We start from the raw sequence: 25880 nt of genomic DNA on the forward strand, positions 1-25880 counted from the left end.
ATCTTAATATAAACACAATAGAAACAGCTGATTGGTGCGTCATTAATTATCCTTTCGCACTTTAGTGACGTTAGCAGGAGGACTCAATATTTCTAAATATTTAATTATATGATGTTAGAAAGATTATTTATATAAACAAGGTGCATATCTCAAAGTCGTCATTGGTTAACATTTAAATGACAGCGGAATTCTCCACCATTTTCGAATATTTAGTTTGATATTTAAATGAGAAGCGCGCAGGTGCACAGTAGAACTAGCGATCCAATTCAGCAGAAAAGTCAGAAAATCGCAGGTTACGTAGCAGTAGCGGGTCTGAAAACAACTCGTCTTCTTCGTTTTATTTTTAGTAATATCGATAAAATTATCGTTTTTCTTTACCATGGCGTACTGTATGCGAGTTTTGCATCGCCATGTAAGTATTAATAAGTATTTAGTATGTTTTTTAAATCAATTTTATAACACAACCAATCATCGGTTGTACTTTAAAATCACGAGGAAGCTTTTATCCCGAAAAAGTTACATAACAAAGGTCCATATTTCCATTTATATATAATTATTAATGTATTTAATTTGGGATTAGATCATATCATTTGATGCTGAACATTATTGTTCATATTGTTAATAAATACACTCCGTAAATATCATTTATATTTTATTGAAATGTATACTTTTTCCTTAGATATTGCTTATCTTTCTGTATATAAAAAAATATTATATAAATTTTGTAGGTTATGAAAATTTTTATTCATTTTTTATATTTAGGGAGGAAAAGCGAGTACTGTGGCCCTTCAAGATGTTCAGGCAAGATGCTTTCACATTTCTCCATTGGCAGCTGCTGCAGCTAAAACTGCAATGTCCAAATTTGATACTGACCCTTTGCCCTATAGTAAACTTGCAAAAAATTTAGAAGTTGTCAAGAAAAGGCTTAACAGGCCTTTAACATTATCCGAAAAAGTTTTGTATTCCCATTTGGATCAGCCAGATACACAGGTAAATTAGTTTAAAATTGAAAATTAAGGAAAAGCAATAATACGCACCTTAATTAATATTTGTTTGCTTTTCAATTTAGAGATAAATTTCAAAGCACCGAGATGGTAAACACTTTAACCTTTTAGGAAAAACATGCCCTGAACTTTGATTTTGGCATCGTTTTTATTTGTTTACTACTTTTTGGAGATATCAAAGAATGAAATTGTTTATTTATATTGAAACTGCAATGTTTTTATTAACATTTGGACTCAGGATATGAACATTCTAAATAATCTTAATTCAAACTTATCTCTATGTAGGAGAGAAGTATTTCATAAACACTTTATTACTTTGCCTTGAGTTTTGTTACAAATAAAAACACAAGTGTAACTTGAATATGCCAAGTCATAGTATTTTTGAAAATTTGCCATGATTTTCTGATTTATTAACTGAAATAAAGGTTTTCGAATTAAAAACAAGCTCAATTGTATTTTTAAGGATTATCATTTTATTTTTAGAGCCTACACAGCTGATTAGATATCTAAATAATCTACAGTTTTACTTTAAGGGATATTTTGTAATTACTATAATTTTCTTCAAATATGTTTATTATTTGACAATGATAAAATTTAAATATCTAGCAAATGAAGTAATCCTTGAATGAGTGTAACAATTATAATTCAATGCATTGAATGCTAATATATGGATTTATCTCTTAAATACAAAACATACAAATGATTTTTATTTCTATTTAAAACAGTTTCTGTAGATATGTTTGCCTGTATTTGAGGTTTCTACTATTTTCGGCAGTTATGTTTAAAGTTTCATATGTTTTCATAGTCATAAATATATCAAATTTATGTAATATCAATTAAGATAATTATCTGTTATAACGATCATAAAAAGTGCTTCTGGCAACAGGAATGTTTGAATTATTAGTACTATATGGATTTAATACTTATCTTTATATTAAGTGAATGAAATAATTTATTAATGATACCTCTAGGTACTTCAAATAATTTAATTATACCCTGTAATAATCTAATAATTATCATTTTATAGTTCAACCGGACCGCCATTCTTAATGTTATATTCTCTTACCATAATTTGAATTTTTTAATAATTAAATAACTAATTATGGATATAAGATTAAACCTATTTTGAATTTGAATAATTTTAATTATTGTTAACCTAGTTATGTTATCACATCCTTATCAAAACCCATTTTTGTTTAAATGTGCTTTTTACACATGTATTACTAAATCATCAAATACGCTTTAAATTATCAGTAATAATATTTGTATTCTAATTAATAATAGTCCAAGACAGTCAAAGTTGTTAAAATTTTATATGTATCATTAAAGATATATTTAATAAAGAAATAAATACTAGTATCTTAACCATTAACAGACTAGATCTAATTTATATAATTGATTAATAGGATATTGAAAGAGGCAAATCCTACCTACGTCTCCGCCCTGACAGAGTAGCTATGCAAGATGCCACGGCTCAAATGGCCATGCTCCAATTTATCTCCTCTGGTTTAAAGAAAGTTGCAGTACCCAGCACCATCCATTGCGACCATTTGATCGAAGCTCAAGTTGGCGGTGTCAAAGATTTAGCCAGAGCCAAAGACCTAAACAAGGAGGTATATGATTTCTTAAGCACTGCCGGAAACAAGTACGGAGTTGGTTTCTGGAAACCAGGATCTGGTTGGTCACGTGATACCGATTGATTTCTGAAATAAAATATTGTATTGATTTTCAGGTATCATCCATCAAATTATCTTGGAGAACTATGCCTTCCCGGGACTGTTGATGATCGGTACAGATTCCCACACTCCTAACGGTGGTGGCTTGGGAGGTTTATGTATTGGTGTTGGTGGTGCTGACGCTGTTGACGTTATGGCAAACATTCCATGGGAATTGAAGTGCCCAAAGGTCATTGGTGTCCATCTTACTGGAAAACTTTCTGGCTGGACTTCACCCAAAGATATTATTTTAAAGGTCGCCGATATTTTAACTGTTAAAGGCGGTACCGGAGCTATTGTGGAGTACTACGGCCCCGGTGTTGAATCAATTTCCTGCACTGGTAACTATTATACATAAACTATAAATAATAACTAAGCTGAGGACTGAATGAATCATAGGTATGGCTACAATCTGTAATATGGGCGCTGAAATTGGAGCAACTACCTCAGTTTTCCCGTACAACAGAAGAATGAGAGATTACCTGAAAGCTACCAAACGTGAATCTATCGCACAAGAAGCCGATAAAGTTGAGACTGTCTTGCTTAATGGAGATAAAGGTATATAAGATCTGAGTATATACAGCAGAGATATATCAAATACGGTTTTATTTTCAGATGCCCCATATGATCAAATCATCGAAATCAACTTAGATACATTGGAACCTCATATCAACGGACCATTTACTCCAGATTTAGCTAGCCCAATCAGTAAGTTGGGTGAAAACGCCAAAAAGAATGGTTGGCCATTGGAGATCAAGGTTGGTCTTATTGGTTCTTGCACAAACAGTTCTTATGAAGATATGGGTAAGTAACACTGTGTAATTAGAGTAAATGGTTATTCAATAACATGTTTGTACATATAGGAAGGTGCGCTAGTATTGCCAAAGAAGCTATGAAACATGGAATCAAATCGAAAATTCCTTTTAACGTCACACCTGGATCTGAACAAATTCGAGCTACCATCGAAAGAGACGGTATCTCCCAGACTTTGACTGAATTCGGAGGCACTGTAAGAACGACATATCCTGAACCATTCCTTGTTAATATATTTCTGTTAGGTTTTAGCCAATGCTTGCGGTCCTTGTATCGGGCAATGGGATCGTAAGGATGTTAAGAAAGGTGAGAAGAATACCATCGTTACCTCATACAACCGTAATTTCACTGGAAGAAATGATGCCAACCCCGCCACCCACGCTTTTGTTACATCCCCTGAATTGGTCACTGCTCTAAGTATTGCTGGAACCTTGGATTTCAATCCAGTCACTGATGAATTAACTGGTAATTTATTTCATTATTATATTCTTAAGAGAGTTCCAATAAATGTTATAAAAATTTCAGGATCTGATGGCAAGAAATTCAAACTTTCATCGCCTTTTGGTGATGAACTTCCAGCCAAAGGTTTCGATCCCGGCCAGGACACCTATCAAGCCCCTGTGGCCGATGGTAGCGGTGTAAATGTGAAGGTCGACCCAAAGTCTCAGAGATTACAACTTCTCGAACCCTTCGATAAATGGAATGGCAAAGATCTTGATGACATGACCGTATTGATCAAAGTTAAAGGAAAATGTACCACCGATCACATTTCCGCCGCTGGTCCCTGGTTGAAATATCGTGGACACTTAGATAATATCTCCAATAACATGTTTATTGGGTAAGTTTCAAAGGTTATATTCTTTGCAAATCTAATTTGACCTCTATTTAGTGCCACCAACTTTGAAAACAATGAAATGAATAAGATTAAAAACCAACTTACTGGAGAATGGGGAGCAGTACCTGATGTAGCTCGTTACTACAAATCAAAAGGAGTGAAATGGGTGGCCGTTGGAGACGAGAACTACGGAGAAGGTTCATCCAGAGAACACGCAGCTTTAGAACCCCGTCATTTAGGTGGACGCGCAATTATTGTCAAATCGTTCGCTCGTATCCACGAAACCAATCTTAAAAAACAAGGATTGTTGCCCCTCACTTTTGCGAATCCTAGTGACTATGATAAGATTCAACCCACCGATAAGATCAGTTTAAAGAATTTAGCTAGTTTAGCGCCAGGTAAACCCGTAGAATGTGAAATTAAACATGCCGACGGTAAGGTCGACAAGATCACGCTGAACCACACACTCAACGACTTACAAATCAGTTGGTTTAAAGCCGGAAGCGCCCTTAACAGAATGAAGGAACTAGCTAAGTGAATCGATATTTTTTAATTGAAACTAGGCATTAGGAAAATGATAATGAAGTAAAGATGATTTTTTCTTCAAAAGAAACGCGTTCAGTGATCAAACTGGTAATTTTGTAGTGTCCAATTGTAACATAATTCTTTATAATAATTGCAGTCGCATCAAGTGATCCATATTGTGTACATAATTGTTGTATTTTAATTGTTTTGAATTTTTAACGACAATAAAATACCATAAAAATGATGGATGTATTAATTTTGTAATCTTACATTAGATATGCTTTGTACAATCTTAGGAGTAATACTAATACACTATACAATTTCGCTTCAATCTTCTGATTTCCTACGTTTTGTTCAGTAGTTTTATTGTTCTCACGTTGCTATGATTTAGCAGTCTTATTTTATGTTTTAAGACAAATCTTGAATCACCTAAATAATGCATTTGAGGTCATCGTACAGCTCTTCCTCCGTTAAGTATAGATAAGCAATGGTATGTAATTATAGAACTTTATGTTATTAGTGTTGGATTAGTAACTGGTTTGATATTTTAGTGCCACCCCATTGGTTCCATTTGGTTTTATGATTGACTGATAAACCAGTCTCTTTGATTTTAGGTCAAGTTAAGAGTGTCTTTGGTCTAACCAGTGCAGTTGCCTGATTTTGAGTCTGATCTGCTCTGCTTTTTATTTAACATGGGATTTTCAATTTAATTTACCTTCAACATGGATGCCGAGGTATTTAGCTTCTGCTAGAGGAATCGGACATCCGTCAAGTTATATGATTATGTTTTTGTAATTTCGCCGCAACGCAATATTAACATGGATGTGAAGCTAGTCCATTTCCAGATCTTGTTGACTGCCACTTATACTTTTTCTACAGCGTTAGGCAGAGAGCTTTTCGCTTTTGTCATAATAATGTGTCGTCGGTAAATGTTCCAAGTACCGTTTCTTTTGTTGTTGAGATTTCAGTAGTATAGAGCAGGTACCTAGTAGCAGAGTGTTACCATGACACTATCCTGCGGAACTTCAGCCGAAATAGGTTTAAGCATTGAGTATGCCCCTCATACGACACTAAATTTTCTCATGAAAAGATATGACTGCAGCAGCTAATAATATTCCTTGGTAGCAATTTACTCATCTGGTTTTCAAAATGTCAGATTTTTTATGCATAATTATTTAAGCCACCTTAAGACATTCCGGTATATGCTTCAGTATCAAACAGGCTATGAATATATCAACATGATGATTATTTTTTGTGGTACCTCTTTCAGTAATCCAAGTGAAATATCATCAATTCCAGGAACCTTTTGCGGTTTGAAGTTGTGAATATAGGAAGGTCAGCGTCAGCCTCAGATATTCGATCACATGCCATAATTGGTTCTAAGCGCTGTAGATTTTCTCTATGCTTTGTGGATCTAATAGCGATAGTGGACAAAAGTAGATATGTTGAAGAAGTAATAAACTAGGTTGGTCTGTAGAAACGTAACTCTCAATTGGAAAGAACAATGTTTTACAAATATATTAAAGTATGTTTTTAGGTGCAACATATAGCCATAATAGATAATATGTAGTTGTTTATGTTAACAACCTGTGGTGGTCATGTTTCCAACCTGTTTTTTGTTATTATTACTGATTGGGAATCCAATTTTGACTAAAAAATTATTTTATAACGACGCGGTGCATTAAATGCTTGCACGTATTCTGATCACTTTGAAAAAATATTTATTTAGAATTGGGTCGCCAAATATTAATGAAAATATTTTCCATAATTTCTTACAACTTTTTCTCATCTTTCTGCTAACGTGGCGATATAATTTCAAAAGAACAATGTTGGTGCGGTAGCAAATAAAATCATAGACATTTTCGCACTTGCTCAGTATTTCAAAACTTATGTTAGTTAAACCATGCCGCATTGATCTAAACAAATGAGGTCAGTCAGAAGGGATTATGTCTGGGAAGTGGAGTATGTTGGGTGTAGCAGAACTTTGAGCCCATTCGATTCCAGCGTTGGTGGTAAGAGAATGACTTTGCGTCTGTCACTCACATTGTTGGTCATTTTGAAATAATACGTCGTTCAACTGACCTCAGTGGAGATCTGCAGTAACATTTTAATCCAGTTTTAGCAGGTATTAATACACTACACCTTGCTGATCCTACCATATACCCGGCACGGCGACATATATATATATATATATATATATATATATATATATATATATATATATATATATATATATATATTCATATATATATATATATATATATATATATATATATATATATAGTATATACTATACTGATGTCTGTTATATTATGAAATAATTCAAAAATAGGAAAGGTTAGATTAGGAAATATCAAAACCATCTAATTTAATAGTTAAGTTAGGTGTTTAATAGTTATTTATATTGATACATCGCATTTTAGCGATATTATTTAGATATCGCTAATCAAAACACATGGAAGTACTAATATATTCCTCACATGATGATATACAAAGCCCATCCAAATAAAAAAGTACCTCATATATAGCTCTTTTCATTACATTCACCCTTATTGAATAAAGCTATTCTAATCGCAGTTACTCCCTAATATCAAAATATTATCGAATGGGTAAAATAATTTTTGGTGTAATACCATTGGGAAAAAAGTTAATTCTAAACAACTTTGGATAAACTTGCAATATTCACCCCATTTATCAGTGTGAACCTTTTAAGGCCTATTATCAATTTAGATTTTCATACATACTTTGAACAACAACATCAATTTTGTTCAAGGATTGGATATATATGCCAAGTCAATTGAAAAGTCCCCGGCCTGATACATAGATGGCGCTACAAAAATTAAATACATATGTTTTTTAGTTAGCCCTAACCTTCAAAAGATTAGTTTGTGAATTATAGAATTTTAAGTAAAGCAACTTTTGTTATCGCAAAAAAATGATAAAAAAGAATTTCGCGTGTTTATAAAATATTTTTGCTTTTTGAATGGAAAAAATACAGTTGAAGCAACAACTTGGCTTGATGCCGAGTTTCCGGACACTGACCCAGCAAAATTAACCATAAAGGATTGGTATGCTAAGTAAGCGCACCGAAGACGGTGACCGCAGTGGACGCCCAAAAAATATTGTTACCGACTAAAACATTTAAAAAATCCATAAAATGATTTTGAATGACCGTAAATTGAAATTTAATGCTAATACTCTAAAGATATCAACTGAACGTGCACATCATATCATTCACGAATATTTGGGTATGAGAAAGCTCTGTGCAAAATGGGTGCCGCGCAAAATGGGTTGAGTTGATAATTCAGAGCAGTGTTTGAAGATCATCCAGCATAATAAACCCGAGTTTTTGCGTCGATATGTGTCAATGGATGAAACATGGCTCTATCATTTCATTCCGAAGTCCAATCGACAATCATCCGAGTGGACTGCACACGATGAACCCGCTCCAAAGCGTGAGAAAACGCAATTTATCTGTATAGTTTACACAATTTTATTATTTTATTATATTATTATTTTACAATGCAGATTGTATTTCGTGTTGCATATATGTAATTCTAATAAAATTAATGAAATTATAATCAAATTGTTTTAATGTTAAAATTTAATTTGTAGAATAAACTACCATTTTATTTTGTTATTTCTTGGAATCACATTCACAGTTTCCTTTCTAACGTCTACGGCATAATTGTTTTGTTCTGGTGTCATTGAATTAAATGTTAGAGTATAATCGATATATTACGATTATATCGTTCATAATTCAACGACACTGATGTAAACAATAAATCTTTCTCGACTTTGAAAATGTCGAATTAATTTAGATTTCAATATATTTAAAATTTAAATCAACGCTGTATCTTGTATATGATGTCAATGTTTATTCCGACAAAACGCCATTTCCGGGAAATTTTACTTTTTTTGTTTAATTCAAGGAAAAGTGCCGCAGGAAGTTATCGAGAGTTGTTGGAAGCTTATGGAGAATATACCCCCTCGATAAAAACATGTGAATATTGGTTTCGGCGATTTAAAAAAGGTGATTTCGATACAGCTGATAAAGAACGCCCTGGCCAACCGCGAAAGTACCACGAGCGTAACAAAAGAGCTCATTTATTAAGATATCAACGGTTTCATAATGGAAACCGACCATTTCTGTGCCCACATTGCGTTAAGGCTTTTTCGAGACATGATAACCTAAAGCATCATATTAAGAAGACTCACCAGTGGGCTGACAAATTAGAGCAGGACAGTTTATACGTAAGATATGTTGAAATACAAATGTTTCTTTAATCATTTCATTTTTTGTTGGATAGAGTATTGGACAGGTAGAAATAGTTAATCCAAATTTGGATTTATTAGAAGAACCTCCACCAATAAGACGTGAAGATTTGATACCATTATCCACTCTTAATAAACATTTAACATACAATGAAAGTGACAGCTCCAGAATACTATTAATTAAGAGATCAACAGAATGTCCAAGTGTAAATCATACAGGTAAATAATAAATTTTATGTTTCAATGTTGACATATACAGAATAGTTATATGATACAGAATCAGAAATAATCAATACAGGAAGTTAAAAGATTTCTATTTCAATAATCATACTAATTTTAAAATACTCTGAATCAATTACAAGAAAACAAAAAACTTAGCAACATGCAGATTAAAACTGCCTGGCTTTTATTTTTCTCAATTTCATCTTTTCAATGTTGGGCTGATCAAAATTAAGAGATATATTGGTGGAAGAAAATTGTCATAATGGAAAGTTACTAGAACTTGTCAAATTTTCCAATACTAATATGAAGTTATTGATGGTTAGAAATATTTGACGTTGTATTAAGAATGCCTAGATAAACTCTAAAACAATTATCAGGAAAACACTATTTAGCTAAAGTTCAAATATGAAAATGATCATGATAATGTATGAGTAAAAAAGATTAAACATTATATAAAAGATTCATAGATCGGAACAAGTGGCAATGGCAATTTAAATGTATCTAAATATATTTTGAAAGTGATAGATGTGAATTAGCACTGTTGTGCTAAAAAAACATTTTACTGTGTCTTTTATAGTCATTTACTATCCACATTTAAATTTTCATTTTAGCAGTTCATAAAAGTTCAAACAGCAAATTAAAAATGCTTCTCTAAGTACTTAACAGGTCAATTGAAAAGTTCCCGGCCTACCATAGTAAAACACATTTTTTTGGCAAATTAGTTTTTTTTTTCAATACCCTTCAAGGACGATTATAGCGAACCTCCAACTTTTCGATACCATTTTTGTAGTACGATTTGTATTACAATTTTTTTTATTTCAAAATAGGCCTCACTTTTGTCAATCACCTCTTCATTCGACGAAAATTTTTTCCCAGCGAGCAATCTTTTGAGACCTGAGAACAGGAAATAGTCGCTGGGTGCTAGATCTAGAGAATACGGTGATTGAGGAAGCAATTCGAAGCCCAATTAATGGATTTTTGACACGGTGCATTTTCTTGCTGAAGCAGCACTTTCTTTTTCTTCAAATGCGGCCGTTTTTCGGCGATTTCGTCCTTCAAGCGGTCCAATAACGCTATGTAATAGCCGCTGTTGATTGTCCTTCATTTTTCAAGGTAGTTGTTAATGAAAATTATTCCAGGCGCATCCCAAAATACAGACGCCATAACCTTGGCAGTCAACTATTGCGTTTTTCCACACTTTGTCCACACTGTCGATTGAACTTAGGAGTGAAATGATAGAGCCGTGTTCCGAATCATCAACTCTTCGTTGTTTTTGGTCAAAAGTGAGCTCGCGCGGCACCCACTTTGCACAGAGCTTTCTCATACCCAAATATTCGTGAGTGATATGATGTACACGTTCAGTTGATATCTTTAGAGTGTCTGCTATTTCATTCAATTTCAAGTTACGGTCATTCAAAATCATTTTGTGTATTTTTTTAATGTTTTCGTCGATAACAACCTCTTTTGGGCGTCCACTGCAGTCACCGCCTTCGGTGCTCATTTCACCACGTCTAAACTTAGCATACCACTTTTTTTCTCAATAACAAAAGTTGCTTCACTCAAAATGCTATAATTCACAAATTAATGATCCGACATCTGTCAAATTTATACACACATCTAGTAGGCGCCATCTATTTGTCAGGCCGGGGACTTTTCAATTGACATGTTATATTTCAGCCCACAAGAGATACAATTTCCTTCTGTGTTTATGATTCACGATACTTTTAGATGTTTGTTACAGTCAAGAACTGTTTTAATACATCCTTTTCAATATAGTTGCTTATCAAGTTAAAGTCATTTAATATATGTGTTGCTTGCACTTGAAAAATTATATTCTTAAGATGTTTATAATAATAAACAAGAAAAAAATATTATTTACTTTTTACACCTATATTTTGTAATATTTTATTTTATACCCAAACACCATAATTTGAAACCTTTCATTTTTTTAATATCTACAGAATTTCATCAGATATAATATGAGCAACATTTGTAATTTTATGTGTAAGAATTTTGCAGTATTCCGCATATTAAATGTGATTTTACAGAACCAGAAAATAATGATACTAAATCAATTTCTCTAAAATCAACTGACAATTATAACATCACAAATATGCCTTTTGGAGACTTGGAATATTTAACTAAATCTGATAATGAACAGGTCAGTGAACTTTTCACCCCAATCCATTCATATAATTATATATAATTCTTTTTAGTGTGACACCTTACCAAATTTAATGCAAGGACATATTATAGAGCCATTAGTAGAAATAAAAATTGAACAGAGAGATTAGAACATGAAAGAAGAACAGAGTATTCAGAATGTTTTGTTTTGAAATTATTGGTTTGGTAGACACCAATACACTATGAAAGATTGCTAGCTGTATGATATCAGTTGCTAACATGATGGATTATTCAGATTGATGGACAATGCTCTTCAATCAGATCATGTTTAATATTGCTGGAATAACTCATAATTGAGTGGATCGGAGGAGATCACAGAATACTGTATTTTGTAGAGGAAATGGAGGGAGTAGGACTTAATTATACTAGTATTCCCATTTAGGGTTTTACCGGTTTTGTAACATATGATTTAAAATCATGTCCCCTAAAATCTGCTTCAAATCAGTACTGAGAACAATTTAAAAGTATTGTTTAATTTTAATACTATAATGTATATACATGTGCTTAAAATGAATTATTTATATTGTTGATCTTTATTGCTTATCTCATATTGTTTATGGCTTTTGTAATACATTTTTTTTAAATATACGTTTTATTAATTCAATTATGTCGGTGTTTATGCAACAAGCGATACACTTGGTTTTGTTCTCATCTATATTTTTAGTAAGTTAGACATATTCAATGCTATGCAATTACCATACAAGAAAACAACTTTCTTTTCAACTATGACAGTTCTGATTCAAACTGGGCCGAATTCAAAATAATATTAATATTATTTGCAGTATATAGTCCATGTATATTTATGACCATAATCGACGTCTTTCGATAATGTAATTCATATTTGAAAAACATGACAATTTGCAATATTTATTATTATAAGTATATTGTTCTCTATTTTGTAATATTTACATATTGAACGCTTCACGATATTCTCAACTCTCCAAAAACGTATTATAGTGTTTTTTATAATGGAAAAAATTGAATATCGTGCAGTAATAAAATTTTTGTTTTTGGAAGGTGTAGCGCCAAAACAAATTCATGAACGATTGTTAAAAGTGTATAAGGATTCAACACCTTCAGTCAGAACGGTAGAAAGATGGGTTGCCGAATTTAAACGTGGTCGGATAAGTCTTGAAGACGGCCCACGTGAAGGACGTCCAAAGAGTGCATCAACTCCAGAAATCATAACAAAATTACAGGATATGCTTTCGGAAGATCGGCGATTAACCGAAAGAGATTTGGCAGAAGCCCTAGGCATCTCGTTAGGTAGTGTCAGCAATATTGTAACAGAAGTTTTGGGTTCCAGAAAGCAATCGATGAAACAAAAACTTGACGGATTATGTGTAAGATGCATTCAAATAAGAATATTATGTTAATAATTTTGTTTTTATATTGAATAGAGTATTGGACAGGTAAAATTATTAAATACGAGTTCAGATTTATCAGAAGAACCTCCACCAGTAAGACGTGAAGATTTGATACAGAAGGGTAACAAACGATTTGCAGCAGATGAAAATGTAAACCCTACTAAACAGATGAAGAGACATAGAGAAAGTCCTAGTTTAAATCCAATAGGTGAATTTTAAATTATATATTATTATGTTAATACTTTAATATTGAACTGTGTAAAACTATTTGAAGTTTAATACTTAATAGAATGGTTAATAAAAAAATGAAACAGTTTTTATAAACAAATAAGGAATGCTCTATGATTTTCACAAAATATTGTATGAGTTTGGAAGTTTTCTTTAGATTAGACTTCTTTACACTTTACAGCACAAAATAATTTTGATGAATCTGAACCTGTGAAAGCAACAGAAAATTATAACATTACAAATATGCCTTTTGGAGACTTGGAATATCTAACTAAATCAGAAAGTGAACAGGTAATATAGTATTTACACCAATCCATTAGTTTGATATACAATTTTGCATTATGTATAATTATTTTCTAGAGTGATACATTATCAAATTTAATACAAGGAGAAGTGATAGAGCCATTAGTAGAAATAAAAATTGAACAAAGTGATTAAACTATGGAAATATACAGCCACACGCAGGATGTTTTATTTTGAAAATATTGGTTTAGTATAGACCAGAAAAGATTGTTGATTGTACAATAGCAGCTGCTAAGCTGACAGATCGTTTTGACGGCACTATTCAGAGAAATCATGTGATATAGTTTAAGCAAATGACATCGAAAGATGCTTAATTAACATGCCAGATTGGATAGGACCCAATGCTCAGCCCAAATGTTTTTGAAAATGAATTATCAGCTTTTATATATTGTCTTGATATACTATAAATTATCTTGATTTAGTGATACTTGAGCAATGATTGGAAATTAAAGATTTATGTTCAACAAAGAAATTTAAAAAAGTTGTTTTAGTTTTTAACCTTTTCATTAAGATTAAGAAATAATTGTGTTACTGATATAATTAAAATTATTCGCCACTGTATTTTTAAATATGGACAGGTTGGTGTTGAATAGGAATGAAACAAGCTGCGTATTAAGTATAAGAGGTATAATTTTTTAAAGAATGGATGAATACGCACTACTAAAATTGGAATACCAGCGAACATTTTTTTGATAGGAAGATTTTATCATTTGGACGTACTGCTTAATTACGTAACTTGCCAGGGAATAAATGTGACATTACTATAAACTGACAAGGATCATCTCATCACGAAGTTTTATTTTTTAAATTATTTCTCAAAACGCCGAGATATTTCATTAATTTTCCTATTAAATCTTTGATAAGTTCAAATAATCTTCACAATGGAGGATATGGGTTACTTATGGAGTAGATTTAACAACTCGTTTTTAACGAGGATTGAATGCCATATATTTTTAATTAAACTTAAATGTAATTAAGCTTAAACCTGAACATGTGTTTTTATTACTTTGAAGAAACAGTTGGACTTGTTAACACAAAGCTTGTAAAACAAAGTTGTAGTCAACATAAATGTACCAAAATTAGCTGAAATAGTTAATAGTTATTTAATAATTTTTATTTTGCCAGCATAGAAAAACTCTGATACTTTGTATAACTGTTACATTTATTTTAGTTGTATTGAAAAATCAATTTTAGCAGTCATTTTATTATATTAAAAATATCAATATTCAAATAATTAAATACAATAACTATTATTTCGTTTTGCTACTGCGTTAAAAAATTAGTAACGTTAATTTAAATCGACCGGGCATTTCAAAATCGTATTATTCACTATATTGCCAGGACTCATTAACTGCCACCACTTTTTCTATGACTGCCATCGGTGTCAAATTTTAATACGATGATGTAGTGTCAATATTATGTGTCAATAATACATTGTTTATATTTCATATATATGGATATATGTTTTGTCAATAGTTAAAAAGATATAAAATAACGAATTTCTTCATATACCTACGAAATTATGCGTTTTTGTATATATGCATTTTTCTATTTATAATATGAGTGAAAAACTTCAGCAAAGAAATTGCATTAAATTTTGTTTCAAAAAGGGTTTTTCGGCTTCCCGAACATACACATTTGTAAAACAGTCATTTGGTGATGATGCCTTATCTAGAGCAAGAGTTTTTGATTGGTATAGGTTGTTTAAAGAAGGCAGAGAACGTGTAGAGGACGATAAACGTCCTGGCCGGCCTTCAACATCTACTGATGAACAACACGTCAAGCAGATCAAAGATTTGGTGGTAAAAAATCCTCAGGTCACAATCAGAGACCTCGTAAACATCACCAAATTATCATTCGGATCCATACAATCAATTTTAAAAGACAACTCTGACCTTAAACGCATTCCCTCTCGTGTGGCAAAAACATCAGTTCATAATGGAGACCGGCCGTTTCTATGCCCACATTGTGAGAAAGCTTTTTCACGTCATGGTAACTTGAAACAGCATATTAAGAAGACCCATGAAACAGTTCAATCTGATGATGACAGTTTATATGTAAGTTGTATTGAGTAAAATTATAATTATAATAAATCAGTTTTTATATTGGATAGAGTATTGGGCAAGTAAAAATGTCAAATCCAAATTTGGATTTATTAGAGGATCCTCTACCAGTGAGACGTGAGGATCTTGTACCTACAGTTGATAATCAGGCACAGGATGAAACTAAATGCCCCTTGAAACAATTAAACAGCAAAACTGGAAAATGTTCAAGTGGAATAGGTAAATATTAAATTATATGTAATACAACATTTTAGTTCTTAATTGCTACTGTACATGTTAAGTTTACATCTTAATCTATTTAAATCTTATCCACTTGCAAAGTGGTTAATGCAATATTTATAATTTTATTATTATTACTATTATTTATTATTTTATTATAATTTTAAATGTAAAAGCTCTTTAGTCTTCTTCATCTTAAGTTTTGTTTACAGTATTACCAGATAAAGATCAAAAATCTGTTTCTTCCACACAGCTGATAGAGAATTATAACATTACAAATATGCCTTTTGGCGACTTCGAATATCTGACTAAATCTGAGAATGAACAGGTAATTTTTTTACACTAATTGATTTTTTTCGGGCCTTATACATAATTATTTTTTAGTGTGATACATTATCAAATTTAGTTCATGGAGATGTTATAGAGCCTCTAGTAGAAATAAAAATTGAAAAAAACGACTAAAATATCAGAGAAAATATAATGCAGAATATTCTCTTTTGAAGAAATTTGTTCAATTTGAAAGGTTGGTGATATCAACCAACAATCTGATGTATTGATAAATAGTAATGATTAGTCAAATTGCTCAGAACAAATGATAATGGAAGGAGTAGAGTCTATTTAATAACAGACAAGACAGAACCAGTTTTAATGTGTTTAGGTTTTTTATAGATCAGTACATTATGGAAATTATTCACATAATATGTTTCTGTTTATGAAGCACCATTTTTTTATTCTGAATGGTTAACTCAATTTTTAAAAATATCTTTAAATTTTAACACTTAAATATAAATCATTAATATAAATGTTAAAATTGTTTAACTTTTATAACACATTAATAGGAAATTACAAAAGTTTATATTACAGTACAATTTCAAATACACATTTCTTTTCTGAAAGCTACTCATTTATTAACCGTTCCCTAAGATAGAATGAAAAATTTCTGGCTTTATTTTAATTGTTATTGGTATAATTAATTTGAATAAAGTATATAAAATAATATGCTTTCAGTATAGTTAAAAAAAAAGTAAATACTACAAAATCTGTATATTCCTAATTAAAATCATTAATTTAATTAATTTTTCTGGTAAAAATTTATTTAATTTTCTATTTAATTGGTGTTATTTATTTTAGAACTTTAGGGTATATAGATTTACATTTATATCCATATAGCCTTATTGTTGTATAACTTATATTGACGGATTAATTTTATATTCGCTCTATGGTTTATATCACAAAATATTGAGAATTGACATTGTTCTGTGTTTTGCGGTTTATATTATAGAAAATTACATGGCTTACATTCATAAAGTTTCTCTGTGTTTAGTATACGGCAATATTGACGTAATGTCATAAATGTCATTATTATTCAAAACAAAACTATCAAAGCATGGCGTTTACATAGAAAGATTCGTTTATTAATCCATATAATAATAATCTTTATTACAAAGTTTTATTATAATGCATTAGCGTAAACAATTAAATAACTTAATTTTTCTGATATCGAAGATGTCCAGTTATATACCAACAAAACGCCATTTTCAGGAAGTTTTACTTTTACTCTTTAATTCAAAGAAAAGTGTTGATGAAAGTCATCGTATGCTATTGGAAACTTATAGTGAACATGCTCCGACGATAGAAACGTGTGAGCATTGGTTTCAAAGATTTAGGGGAGGTGATTTCAATACGGCTGATGAACCGAAACAGCATGAAGAAAATAACAAGGTAGCTACTGAATTAAAAACAAAGGAACGGGTTCATAATGGAGAGCGACCATTTTTGTGCCCACATTGCCATAAAGCTTTTTCACGACATGGTAATCTAAAGCATCATATTAAGAAGAACCACAGATTGGCTCAGTCTGAAGATGAAAGTTTATATGTAAGGTATATTAAAGTAAAAAGACTGTTATAATAATTCTGTTTTTATGTTGGATAGAATATTGGACAGGTAGAAATATTAAATCAAAATTCAGATTTATTAGAGGAACCTCTACCAGTGAGACGTGAAGATCTCATACCCAAGAATTATAAACGATTGCCATTAGATGAAAGTGGAAACTCCCAAAAACCATTAATCAAGAGACCTAGAAAATGTCAAAATTTAAGTCCAATGGGTAAATATTACATTATATATTATCATATTAATATTATACGATCTATTTATTATTCATATACAAGTTAACATCTCAATTTAATTGAAGTGTATCTAACTGAAAAATTGTTAGCTAAGAGATGTATTCATTGATGGAACAAAATAAAAAATCCTTTTCAATTAACATAATTTTAGTAAAATATTAGGCTGTCATTTAAAATGTAATTTCAATAAAAATCAGAAATAGAGATGCTTTGCATATTGTGGCTGATACACATTTTATAACACATAAGAACATGCAGATCAAAGTAGGAATTTTCCAAATCACTCTATTTAATTTTATTCTTTTGTTTTCAACATTTTGAATGGATTGGTGAGCAAACCAAAGAAGAATTATCATTAGTATTTGGATAGAAGATCATTGTTTTGTCATTGAAACTTGAAAAGCTCATTCTTTACAGCATCTCTAAATGCAGATGAAAAATCGACTTCCATGCAATCAACAGAAAATTATAACATTACAAATATGCCTTTTGGGGACTTAGAATATCTGACTAAAACAGATAATGAACAGGTAACAGTTTTTAAATCATTTCGTTCATATTTGTATATAATTTTGATTTTTGTATTATTTTCTAGGGCAATGTAAGTGTAATGCATGGAGATGTTATAGAGCCATTAGTTGAGATTAAAATTGAACAGAGTGACTAGAATATGAAGACACAGTTATGCCTGATCTTTTTTGATAATATTTATTACATTCAACACATTATGAAAGCTTGATTACTATATGACCTCCGTTGATAACTTAATAGCTTGTAATGTTTGATAAAGAGTAGTACTCAGACAGATCATGTGCCATCAATTAGAACAAATGACTATGAAAAGGATAATGTCTAGTTACTATGATAGAGAGACTTATCATTTAGGTTTTCTTGTTTTTTGTGGCTAATTGTTGTCATGTTATTTTATTGCATTTCAACTCATGTAATAACCTTTTTTGATTTTTGTTTTATTCAATATGTTTTTGAATACATATTGAGGGTCTCCAAACAAATATTTGGTGGATTGATTATGAACTAAAGTTAATATATCGTTATATTTTTAAGTAGAAATGTTTGGAGTGTTTTTTTTAAATTAACCTCTCCCTCAATTCCTCTAAATAAAAATGAACATTTCCACTATATTGGTAAGATTCATTTGCTATATTTTGTTCTAAGAAGTGTTCTATTATAGAATCAAATTAAGCTGGAGTAGATGGTTGAAAAGTTTAATCCTTAATAAAATTTAAAACTAAGTGAGTTATGATTTCTCTGTTATGTGATTTAATTTAATTGAATCAAATGGTTATAAGTTGCTAAATACTTTATTATTCACTGTTTTTTTTAATACCTTCATCTTCATGTTCCAGGATCAATTTTTCAGTTGGGACTCTATCGTGATAGAATAAGTCGGGATTAATTAATAACTTTTATAATTACTTTTCCCTATCACTGCTCAATCTAGTTTCACAAACTAAACTGACTTAGAGGAAATACTATACTATTTAATTGACGACTATATATTTTTTCTGTTTGCTATTTAGTCTACACACTACTATTTGGATTCATTATCCCACAAGTTTTTTTATGGTCAAAGGAAGTATGTGTTCAAATGTTCTAACATACTTATAGATTGTAATGGATCAACACTCAGATTTGATTCACTCTAATTTTTTTAAGTTTTCGCTTTGGATTTTATTTTGACGCTTTAGAATAAATTTTGAAGAATGAATGTTGAAATTTGTATCTGCTGTGAATCTGTTGATTATCAGATGCCGTCGTAAATTCTGCTACTATAATGCAACTCACGTAGATAGTAGTGTTTCGAAATGTTACGTCATACTCTTTCAAGACTACTAAAGTAGCTGGTTAAAGTGAAACAAGGTGGTTAAGAAAAAACTATAGAAGACTGAAAATATTTATATTTTAAATATAATGTTAAGCTCAAAGAAAAAATTGAAAAAATAAGCAAAAGCCATATATCTGATAAAATATAATAAATAGCAAACTTAATTAAATTAATATTAAGGTTCAATTTCAATGGTCAGTTTAACACTTTTGTGTTATTTAGTTACGTCAACCGAATTTAGTATTTAATTAAGTCCCTGATGTATATTTTAAATTAGTTTAGTGAACAAAAATAAAACAGAATAAATTTAATACAAAATGTGTAAATAAAACAATTATCAATCAGTATATAAAATAAGATAAAATATAAATAAATATAAATTTAAAATTAAGTGTAAAATATATAACACAGTGGACAATATAAAAATTGTAATATAAAAGCAGATATAAAATAATAATAATAAAAATATTCTGGTTTCTCTAAAATAAAATAAAATATGAGAAAATTTGGTTTAAATAGAATATTGTAAGTGAAATTGATGTGGTTTGTAGTAAAGGAAGCTTAGAAATTTCTGTGTATGTTCTGTCTATCTCAAATAGGACATAGAGCTTCACATGAAGCAACGTGTTGGACTGTATTTACTAATTCACAATGATTACACAAATACGATTCCGATCATTGACCTATTTAACAGGGCCTGTCCATATTTGTTAGCAGACAATGTTAAAGAAGCAAATCTTGCCACAATGTATTATCGTCCTTCAGCCATTCCCATTCCAGTTGAAGACGAATATTTATTTTAGTTGTAACAATCGGATAGAGGTCCATATTATATGATGTATATAATATTGGATGCGGTGTCTACTCTCTCATTATCTTCTATGCATACATGAAAAATATGGAATGCATATTTCGGAACAAAAGGAACCAAATCCAAAAATAGGCCTGTTCTCACTTTCATATATTGTGTGTCCTGGTAGTCAGTCAGAAAACCTGGAATATAGATATGGCAATCAACGAGATAACAGGTCAATTGACATAACACACCAGTAAAATAAATTTTTTGACAAAATTAGTTTTTTTTATTCAACAAAATTCCCTTCAAGGGTGATACACTGATTATAGCGACCTTTCAACTTTTCGATACCATTTTGTAGTACGATTTGTCCTTTGCTTCAAAATAGGCCTCAGTTTCGGCGATCACCTCTTCATTCGACGAAAATTTCTTCTCAGCGAGCATTCGTTTGAGATCTGAGAATAGAAATAGTCGCTGTGGACCAGATCTGGAGAAAACGGTGGATGAGGAAGCAATTCGAAGCCCAATAAATGGGTTTTTGACACGGTCTTGGTGAAGCAGCAGTTCCTTTTTCTTCAAATGCGGCCGTTTTTCGGCGATTTCGTCCTTCAAACGGTCCAATAACGCTATGTGATAGTCGCTGTTGAGGTAGTCAATGAAAATGATTCCATGCGCATCCGAAAATACAGACGCCATAACCTTGCCAGCCGATTGTTGCGTTTTCCCACGCTTTGGAGCGGTTTCATCGTGTGCAGTCCACTTGGATGACTGTCGATTGCACTTAGAAGTGAAATGATGGAGCCATGTTTCATCCATTGTCACATATCGACGCAAAAACTCGGGTTTATTACGCTTATCTTCAAACACTGCTACGAATCATCAATTTGTCGTTGTTTTTGGTCAAAAGTGAGCTCGCGCGGTACCCACTTTGCACAGAGCTTTCTCGTACCCAAATATTCGTGATAACTTTAGAGTGTGTGCTATTTCATTCAGTTTCAATTTACAGTCATTCAAAATCATCATGTGGATTTTTTCGTCGGCAACAACCTCTTTTGGGCGTTCACTGTCTTCGGTGCTCCTTTCACTACGTTTAAACTTAGCATACCAATCCTTGATGGTTGATTTTCCTGGGGCAGTGTCCTGAAAGTCGGCATCAAGCCAAGTTTTTGCTTCAACTGTGTTTTTTCCTTTCAAAAAGCAACATTTTTATCAACACGCTAAATTCCTTTTTATCCATTTTTTCACAATCAATCACAAATGTTGCTTCATTCAAAATACTATAATTCACAAACTAATAAACATATGGATTTAATTCTAGTAGCGCCATCTATGTGTCAGGCCGGGGACTTTTCAATTGACCTGTTATATATTTTGCTGAAAGGAGTACAGGTTTAATTTTCTTTTCTTGCTACAAAACTTTGGGGTAAATAAAAAACAAATTTTGAAAATATTTATATTTAAAAATATAATATAAAATTTCTAATCAATATAAAAATAACAACAATTAACAGCTATAATATATATTTTATCTGTTATATGAAATCATCGAATGATCAAAGTAGCATATATAAAAAAAACATAATAAATTACTTTAAATTAATGATTCCTATTCTAACACTCCCCAAGAATGGAAGATATATTTACAAAATAACTCACAGAGTAATTTTAGATAAAACTAGTGCTCTATTTAAATGAAAAAAAATTATTACCATAAATCGATTTCATCAGTCAGAAGAATCCATTGGGCTAGCAACTGATATCGTACACTCGCCAATCTTTCCTACAGTGCTAGCTTCTAAGAGACCAATATTTTCAAAAAAAGACCCAGCGCTCTGTCCCTCTTTAATATTCTGGTCACTTTGCTCGAGTTTTATTTCCACTAATGGTTCGATTACATCCCCTTGTATTAAATTTGATGATGTATCAGACTAAAATATAATTATACATAATTAAAAGACAAAATTATACATGGGTCAAGTTACATTTGTTGAAAATAAGTCTAGTTAGTGATGCAGAATAAATTAATAAATAGTTTAACACTCTGTCTAGATAACTATGACCTTGTTGGCATATTGATTTGGAGGAAATATTTTATTTAATTTCATATGTCTATATCCAATGAATCTAGTTTCACCTAATAAATCAGTACCATGTTACTATATTTCCAATATTTCACTGATCATCACATGTGCCAACCATTATACACTTTGTTGCTTTTATCTCTTTCTGTTTATCTCTATTTTATAATCCTTATTCTGTTTTTGTTCTGGGTTATTTCGTTATTCCTGTAATTTTTTGTAATTTCTTTATTTTATGTCTCCACTAACATCGTTATTTCATCATACATCATTATCAATCTTATGAATATGTTACCATGTGGTATTAATATTTTATTCTAGTCCATTTTGAGATGTATTTATTGTAGAAGGCTGTGTTTTCTGTTTTCATTTTATCTTCTATCTATCTTTCCATCTCAATATCCTAATACCATAATTCCAAGATATTTAAATATGTCTCCTTTTTTTAATTCTTGCAATCAATGTAATTTTCATTTTTCCATTCTTCTGTTTTCGACCAGTATTGCCAATTCTCATTTTTTTTGTTTTATCTTGTGCAAAATAAAAGATAAAATATATAATATAAATTAATTACCTGTTCATTCTCAGATTTTGTCAAATATTCCAAGTCTCCAAAAGGCATGTTTGTTATGTCGTAATTTTCTGTTGGTTTTGTGGAAGCGGATCTGTCATCTTTATTTGGCGATACTGTAACAAAAATAAATATTTAATATGAGGGGACAATAAGGAACACTTATATAATTATAAAAGTTGGGGGCATTCCCTTTTGTGTTAACCAACTGTGTAAGTATATTAAGTAAATAAATGTTAGACTAATTATTGCCTAGCTGAGAACATAATTTTTTTTCCATCCATCCAACATCGATAAAATAATATGACTTTTGAAAGCAATGCACCCTTACAGAGATGATTAAAGTTTATTTCTTTCTTGTACATACATTATTATTTGAAAGTGATCTAAGAATTTATGTTAGCTTTAGCTATGAAGCGAAATGGCTAGGATCGGCTTTCTGAGTCATTCTGAAATAAGCGTTAGTCAGTAGGACTAAAGTTTGGCGAATACGGCATATGGGATAGAAGTTTCCGTTAATCATTTTCACGGCATTTAAGTACATTCACATATAACAATATAAATGTATATGTAGATCTATCACAATGACTTAGTTCGAACTTTCAGTTGCTCGCCTTTCTTTCAGTCTTCCACTATGTTTTTTGTCATTACAAGCTTTTGAAATAACTCTGTTGATTACAAAGATAATAAAAGAAAATCCCTAATACTTTAAGGTTATCGTACGACGTTTAAAAAAAAACCTAAGTGGTGGTGTCCATATTTGTACCGTTAATACATATTTATATATCTTATTTTTCCTTACACTATAATTATATTTCTTTTCTATATTTTGAATTAGATAATTATGTACTTGATTGTCTATTATTTGAGTTATAGATAAAAAAATTGTAGGCTGTCCTCTATTTAAATTTTTTATAAATTGAAAGAAAATAAAATCTTAGAAGTTATTATTGTTTTCGCTTATTATAATTATTGAGAAAAATTGTTAATTAAAATATGTTTTATAACTATTTACAGTATTTGTACATGAGTTTGATTTTATGAGTAAACATTCAATACTTGATCAGATATATAAAATCAGAGACGTCACTGAAAAATATTAAGAAGAGAAATGTCTACTCAGTTTTAATTTTTGGTCGTAGCCAAAACCTCTCAAGCTTAGCATGATAAAATTATTCACAATCTGAACCCTTAAACAATACATCACTGAGCCCTTAAACTTTCACATCTTTGTCGAGATGTTTAGAGTCAAAGGAGAAAAAATCAATCAATGAAAGGAATTAAAAGTGTAGCAGGTGTACTGCAAGGCAGATTACTATGGCCAATTAAATATTTACCTACTCTGCATATAGAAAATGTTATCAAGGTTACATTTGATAATGGAACTGCTGATGTTGGAGACAATAGCAAAGATTACAGCACGAAAAGAAAATATAAATTAATGACTGTAAATCAGTGGATATAGGATTTAGACACAATCAATTTACTCATAAACTAAAAAATATGAATAATGTAATTGTTTTATGAGACAACAATAAAGTGTCTTGGGATTGAACTGCAAAAACTCTTGGCTAAAAAATATACCTGCTATTGTGAATACAAGCAAGTATTATAATTAAAAATGCGCGTTTATTGTCTAATCTAATCTGAATAAGTGATATACGGAAGAATAATCTGAAGAATGAATGAACTTTTGCAACGCGTGGTAGAATTATTCCTTCGTTGATTTTATCAAAAGTAAGACATAAATGTGTGTCCGTGGATCGCTAATTTTCATTTTTAGTTACAATGCATCTTAAAAACCATTTTCAGTTACTTTTGATATCAGATCATTTCTAAGTTATGCAAACGTTTTTCAACTGTTAATTTATCAATTCATAGTTGTGTTAATGTCCATAGAAATAATTATTACAACTCATTGTCGTTGTTGAAGTTAAGAAGTTATATATTCTTATTATTAATGTATCTTTATATCCTTATTCTTATAATTAATGTAAATCCTACTTGTGAGACATGACGGAGTAAGCGGGTTTTCTCAAATTAAATAATAAAAGGAAGATAATCATCTAAAGGGTGATTTGTGATCCTTTGGAAGTGGCAATGCGCCACTTCCAAAGGAAGTGCTCTAGAGTGGATCATTCTACATATGATTTTTATTTTGCTTGTTGATTCTACTCCATGCCATCCTGTCATATTTTTCTTCGATCTGATATCTATCCTTAGCTTATGGAACATGACAAGTTTCGTAATTCATATTGGAAATTTTTAAGTTTTAGTCTTGCCTCTGTACATACTCTTGTTGATATATTAATGGGATAAGATATAATTTAATATTTACCGATTGGATTTAAACGTGGACGTCCTCTAGGTCTTTTGATTAGTGGTCTTGGTGCTGTAAGAAATGTAAAAGTTATTCCAATACTTCAAATTAAATTAAAAAAATAAAAATAAAAAAGTGATATAAATGTACTAATAACATACTTGGTGGATATTTTCTAGGCCTTCCGCGACCTTTTTTTTGCGGAGGTAAATTGGAGACGATATTTAATTTTGTGGTCGACTTATGGGTAGAGCTGGTATTCTCATTTAGTGATAAGCTTTTATTAACCATTGGCATCAGATCCTCACGTCTTACTGGAGGAGGTTCTTCTAATATTTCCGAATTCGGATTTAATATTTCCACGTGCCCGATAGTCTATCG

At 31.0% G+C, this 25880-nt stretch overlaps 6 protein-coding genes across 10 annotated transcripts in view; 5 read left to right on the top strand and 1 right to left on the bottom strand.

Moving 5' to 3' along the window:
• Positions 1-56: 56 nt before the first annotated feature.
• Positions 57-5136, top strand: mAcon1 (Mitochondrial aconitase 1). Its single transcript, XM_076417671.1, has 10 exons — positions 57-412; positions 763-990; positions 2411-2681; positions 2737-3060; positions 3119-3277; positions 3335-3523; positions 3583-3728; positions 3778-3997; positions 4058-4370; positions 4422-5136. Exons 1-10 carry the CDS (start codon positions 380-382, stop codon positions 4903-4905), a joined length of 2367 nt encoding a protein of 788 aa, XP_076273786.1. The 5' UTR covers positions 57-379; the 3' UTR covers positions 4906-5136.
• Positions 5137-8641: 3505 nt separating this feature from the next.
• LOC143204892 (uncharacterized) lies at positions 8642-12161 on the top strand. Of its 2 annotated transcripts, none has more exons than XM_076417823.1 (4): positions 8642-9146; positions 9203-9386; positions 11399-11550; positions 11606-12161. In XM_076417823.1, exons 1-4 carry the CDS (start codon positions 8757-8759, stop codon positions 11681-11683), a joined length of 804 nt encoding a protein of 267 aa, XP_076273938.1. In that variant the 5' UTR covers positions 8642-8756; the 3' UTR covers positions 11684-12161. The 2 variants fall into 2 exon arrangements, with proteins under 2 accessions (XP_076273938.1, XP_076273949.1); XM_076417834.1 differs by having other exon boundaries at positions 8643-9146; positions 11438-11550.
• Positions 12162-12418: 257 nt separating this feature from the next.
• On the top strand, positions 12419-13952 carry LOC143204901 (uncharacterized). Its single transcript, XM_076417847.1, has 4 exons — positions 12419-12916; positions 12974-13148; positions 13350-13459; positions 13529-13952. Exons 1-4 carry the CDS (start codon positions 12542-12544, stop codon positions 13604-13606), a joined length of 738 nt encoding a protein of 245 aa, XP_076273962.1. The 5' UTR covers positions 12419-12541; the 3' UTR covers positions 13607-13952.
• An 896-nt stretch (positions 13953-14848) lies between these two features.
• Positions 14849-16650, top strand: LOC143204886 (uncharacterized). Its single transcript, XM_076417812.1, has 4 exons — positions 14849-15528; positions 15585-15753; positions 15966-16081; positions 16138-16650. The coding sequence occupies exons 1-4, from the start codon at positions 15010-15012 to the stop codon at positions 16213-16215; spliced, it is 882 nt and encodes a 293-aa protein (XP_076273927.1). The 5' UTR covers positions 14849-15009; the 3' UTR covers positions 16216-16650.
• Positions 16651-17058: 408 nt separating this feature from the next.
• LOC143204908 (uncharacterized) lies at positions 17059-18959 on the top strand. The gene is made up of 4 exons (XM_076417860.1): positions 17059-17631; positions 17689-17866; positions 18306-18418; positions 18484-18959. The coding sequence occupies exons 1-4, from the start codon at positions 17260-17262 to the stop codon at positions 18553-18555; spliced, it is 735 nt and encodes a 244-aa protein (XP_076273975.1). The 5' UTR covers positions 17059-17259; the 3' UTR covers positions 18556-18959.
• A 3010-nt stretch (positions 18960-21969) lies between these two features.
• LOC143204876 (zinc finger and BTB domain-containing protein 8A) overlaps positions 21970-25880 on the bottom strand; it is a 42132-nt gene continuing 38221 nt past the window's right edge. For all 4 annotated transcript variants that reach the window (XM_076417779.1, XM_076417798.1, XM_076417768.1 and 1 more), the window contains exons 7-10: positions 25661-25874; positions 25518-25571; positions 23183-23295; positions 21970-22458 (exon numbers count right to left, since the gene is read on the bottom strand). In XM_076417779.1, the coding sequence (XP_076273894.1) occupies positions 22255-22458; positions 23183-23295; positions 25518-25571; positions 25661-25874 (585 nt within the window). In that variant the 3' untranslated portion in view covers positions 21970-22254. The remainder of the gene's footprint in view (positions 22459-23182; positions 23296-25517; positions 25572-25660; positions 25875-25880) is intronic.

This window comes from Rhynchophorus ferrugineus, unplaced genomic scaffold (assembly GCF_030347505.1).
Source record: "Rhynchophorus ferrugineus isolate W39M unplaced genomic scaffold, kcgeb_rfMv2 rfM1, whole genome shotgun sequence".
NCBI classification, from domain to species: Eukaryota; Metazoa; Arthropoda; class Insecta; order Coleoptera; family Curculionidae; genus Rhynchophorus; species Rhynchophorus ferrugineus.

Bases quoted from the DNA above. Each gene is read 5' to 3' on its own strand.
- LOC143204886 (XM_076417812.1), top strand. From the start codon at position 15,010: ATGCATTTTTCTATTTATAATATGAGTGAAAAACTTCAGCAAAGAAAT. The intron at 15,529-15,584 runs GTAAGTTGTATT...TATATTGGATAG, and splicing joins CTGATGATGACAGTTTATAT to AGTATTGGGCAAGTAAAAAT. The intron at 16,082-16,137 runs GTAATTTTTTTA...ATTATTTTTTAG, and splicing joins CTAAATCTGAGAATGAACAG to TGTGATACATTATCAAATTT.
- LOC143204892 (XM_076417823.1), top strand. From the start codon at position 8,757: ATGATGTCAATGTTTATTCCGACAAAACGCCATTTCCGGGAAATTTTA. The intron at 9,387-11,398 runs GTAAATAATAAA...TTTATGTGTAAG, and splicing joins TCCAAGTGTAAATCATACAG to AATTTTGCAGTATTCCGCAT. The intron at 11,551-11,605 runs GTCAGTGAACTT...AATTCTTTTTAG, and splicing joins CTAAATCTGATAATGAACAG to TGTGACACCTTACCAAATTT.
- LOC143204908 (XM_076417860.1), top strand. From the start codon at position 17,260: ATGTCCAGTTATATACCAACAAAACGCCATTTTCAGGAAGTTTTACTT. The intron at 17,867-18,305 runs GTAAATATTACA...CATTCTTTACAG, and splicing joins TCAAAATTTAAGTCCAATGG to CATCTCTAAATGCAGATGAA. The intron at 18,419-18,483 runs GTAACAGTTTTT...ATTATTTTCTAG, and splicing joins CTAAAACAGATAATGAACAG to GGCAATGTAAGTGTAATGCA.
- mAcon1 (XM_076417671.1), top strand. From the start codon at position 380: ATGGCGTACTGTATGCGAGTTTTGCATCGCCAT. The intron at 2,682-2,736 runs GTTGGTCACGTG...ATTGATTTTCAG, and splicing joins TTTCTGGAAACCAGGATCTG to GTATCATCCATCAAATTATC. The intron at 4,371-4,421 runs GTAAGTTTCAAA...ACCTCTATTTAG, and splicing joins TCCAATAACATGTTTATTGG to TGCCACCAACTTTGAAAACA.
- LOC143204901 (XM_076417847.1), top strand. From the start codon at position 12,542: ATGGAAAAAATTGAATATCGTGCAGTAATAAAATTTTTGTTTTTGGAA. The intron at 12,917-12,973 runs GTAAGATGCATT...TATATTGAATAG, and splicing joins AAAAACTTGACGGATTATGT to AGTATTGGACAGGTAAAATT. The intron at 13,149-13,349 runs GTGAATTTTAAA...TACACTTTACAG, and splicing joins TCCTAGTTTAAATCCAATAG to CACAAAATAATTTTGATGAA.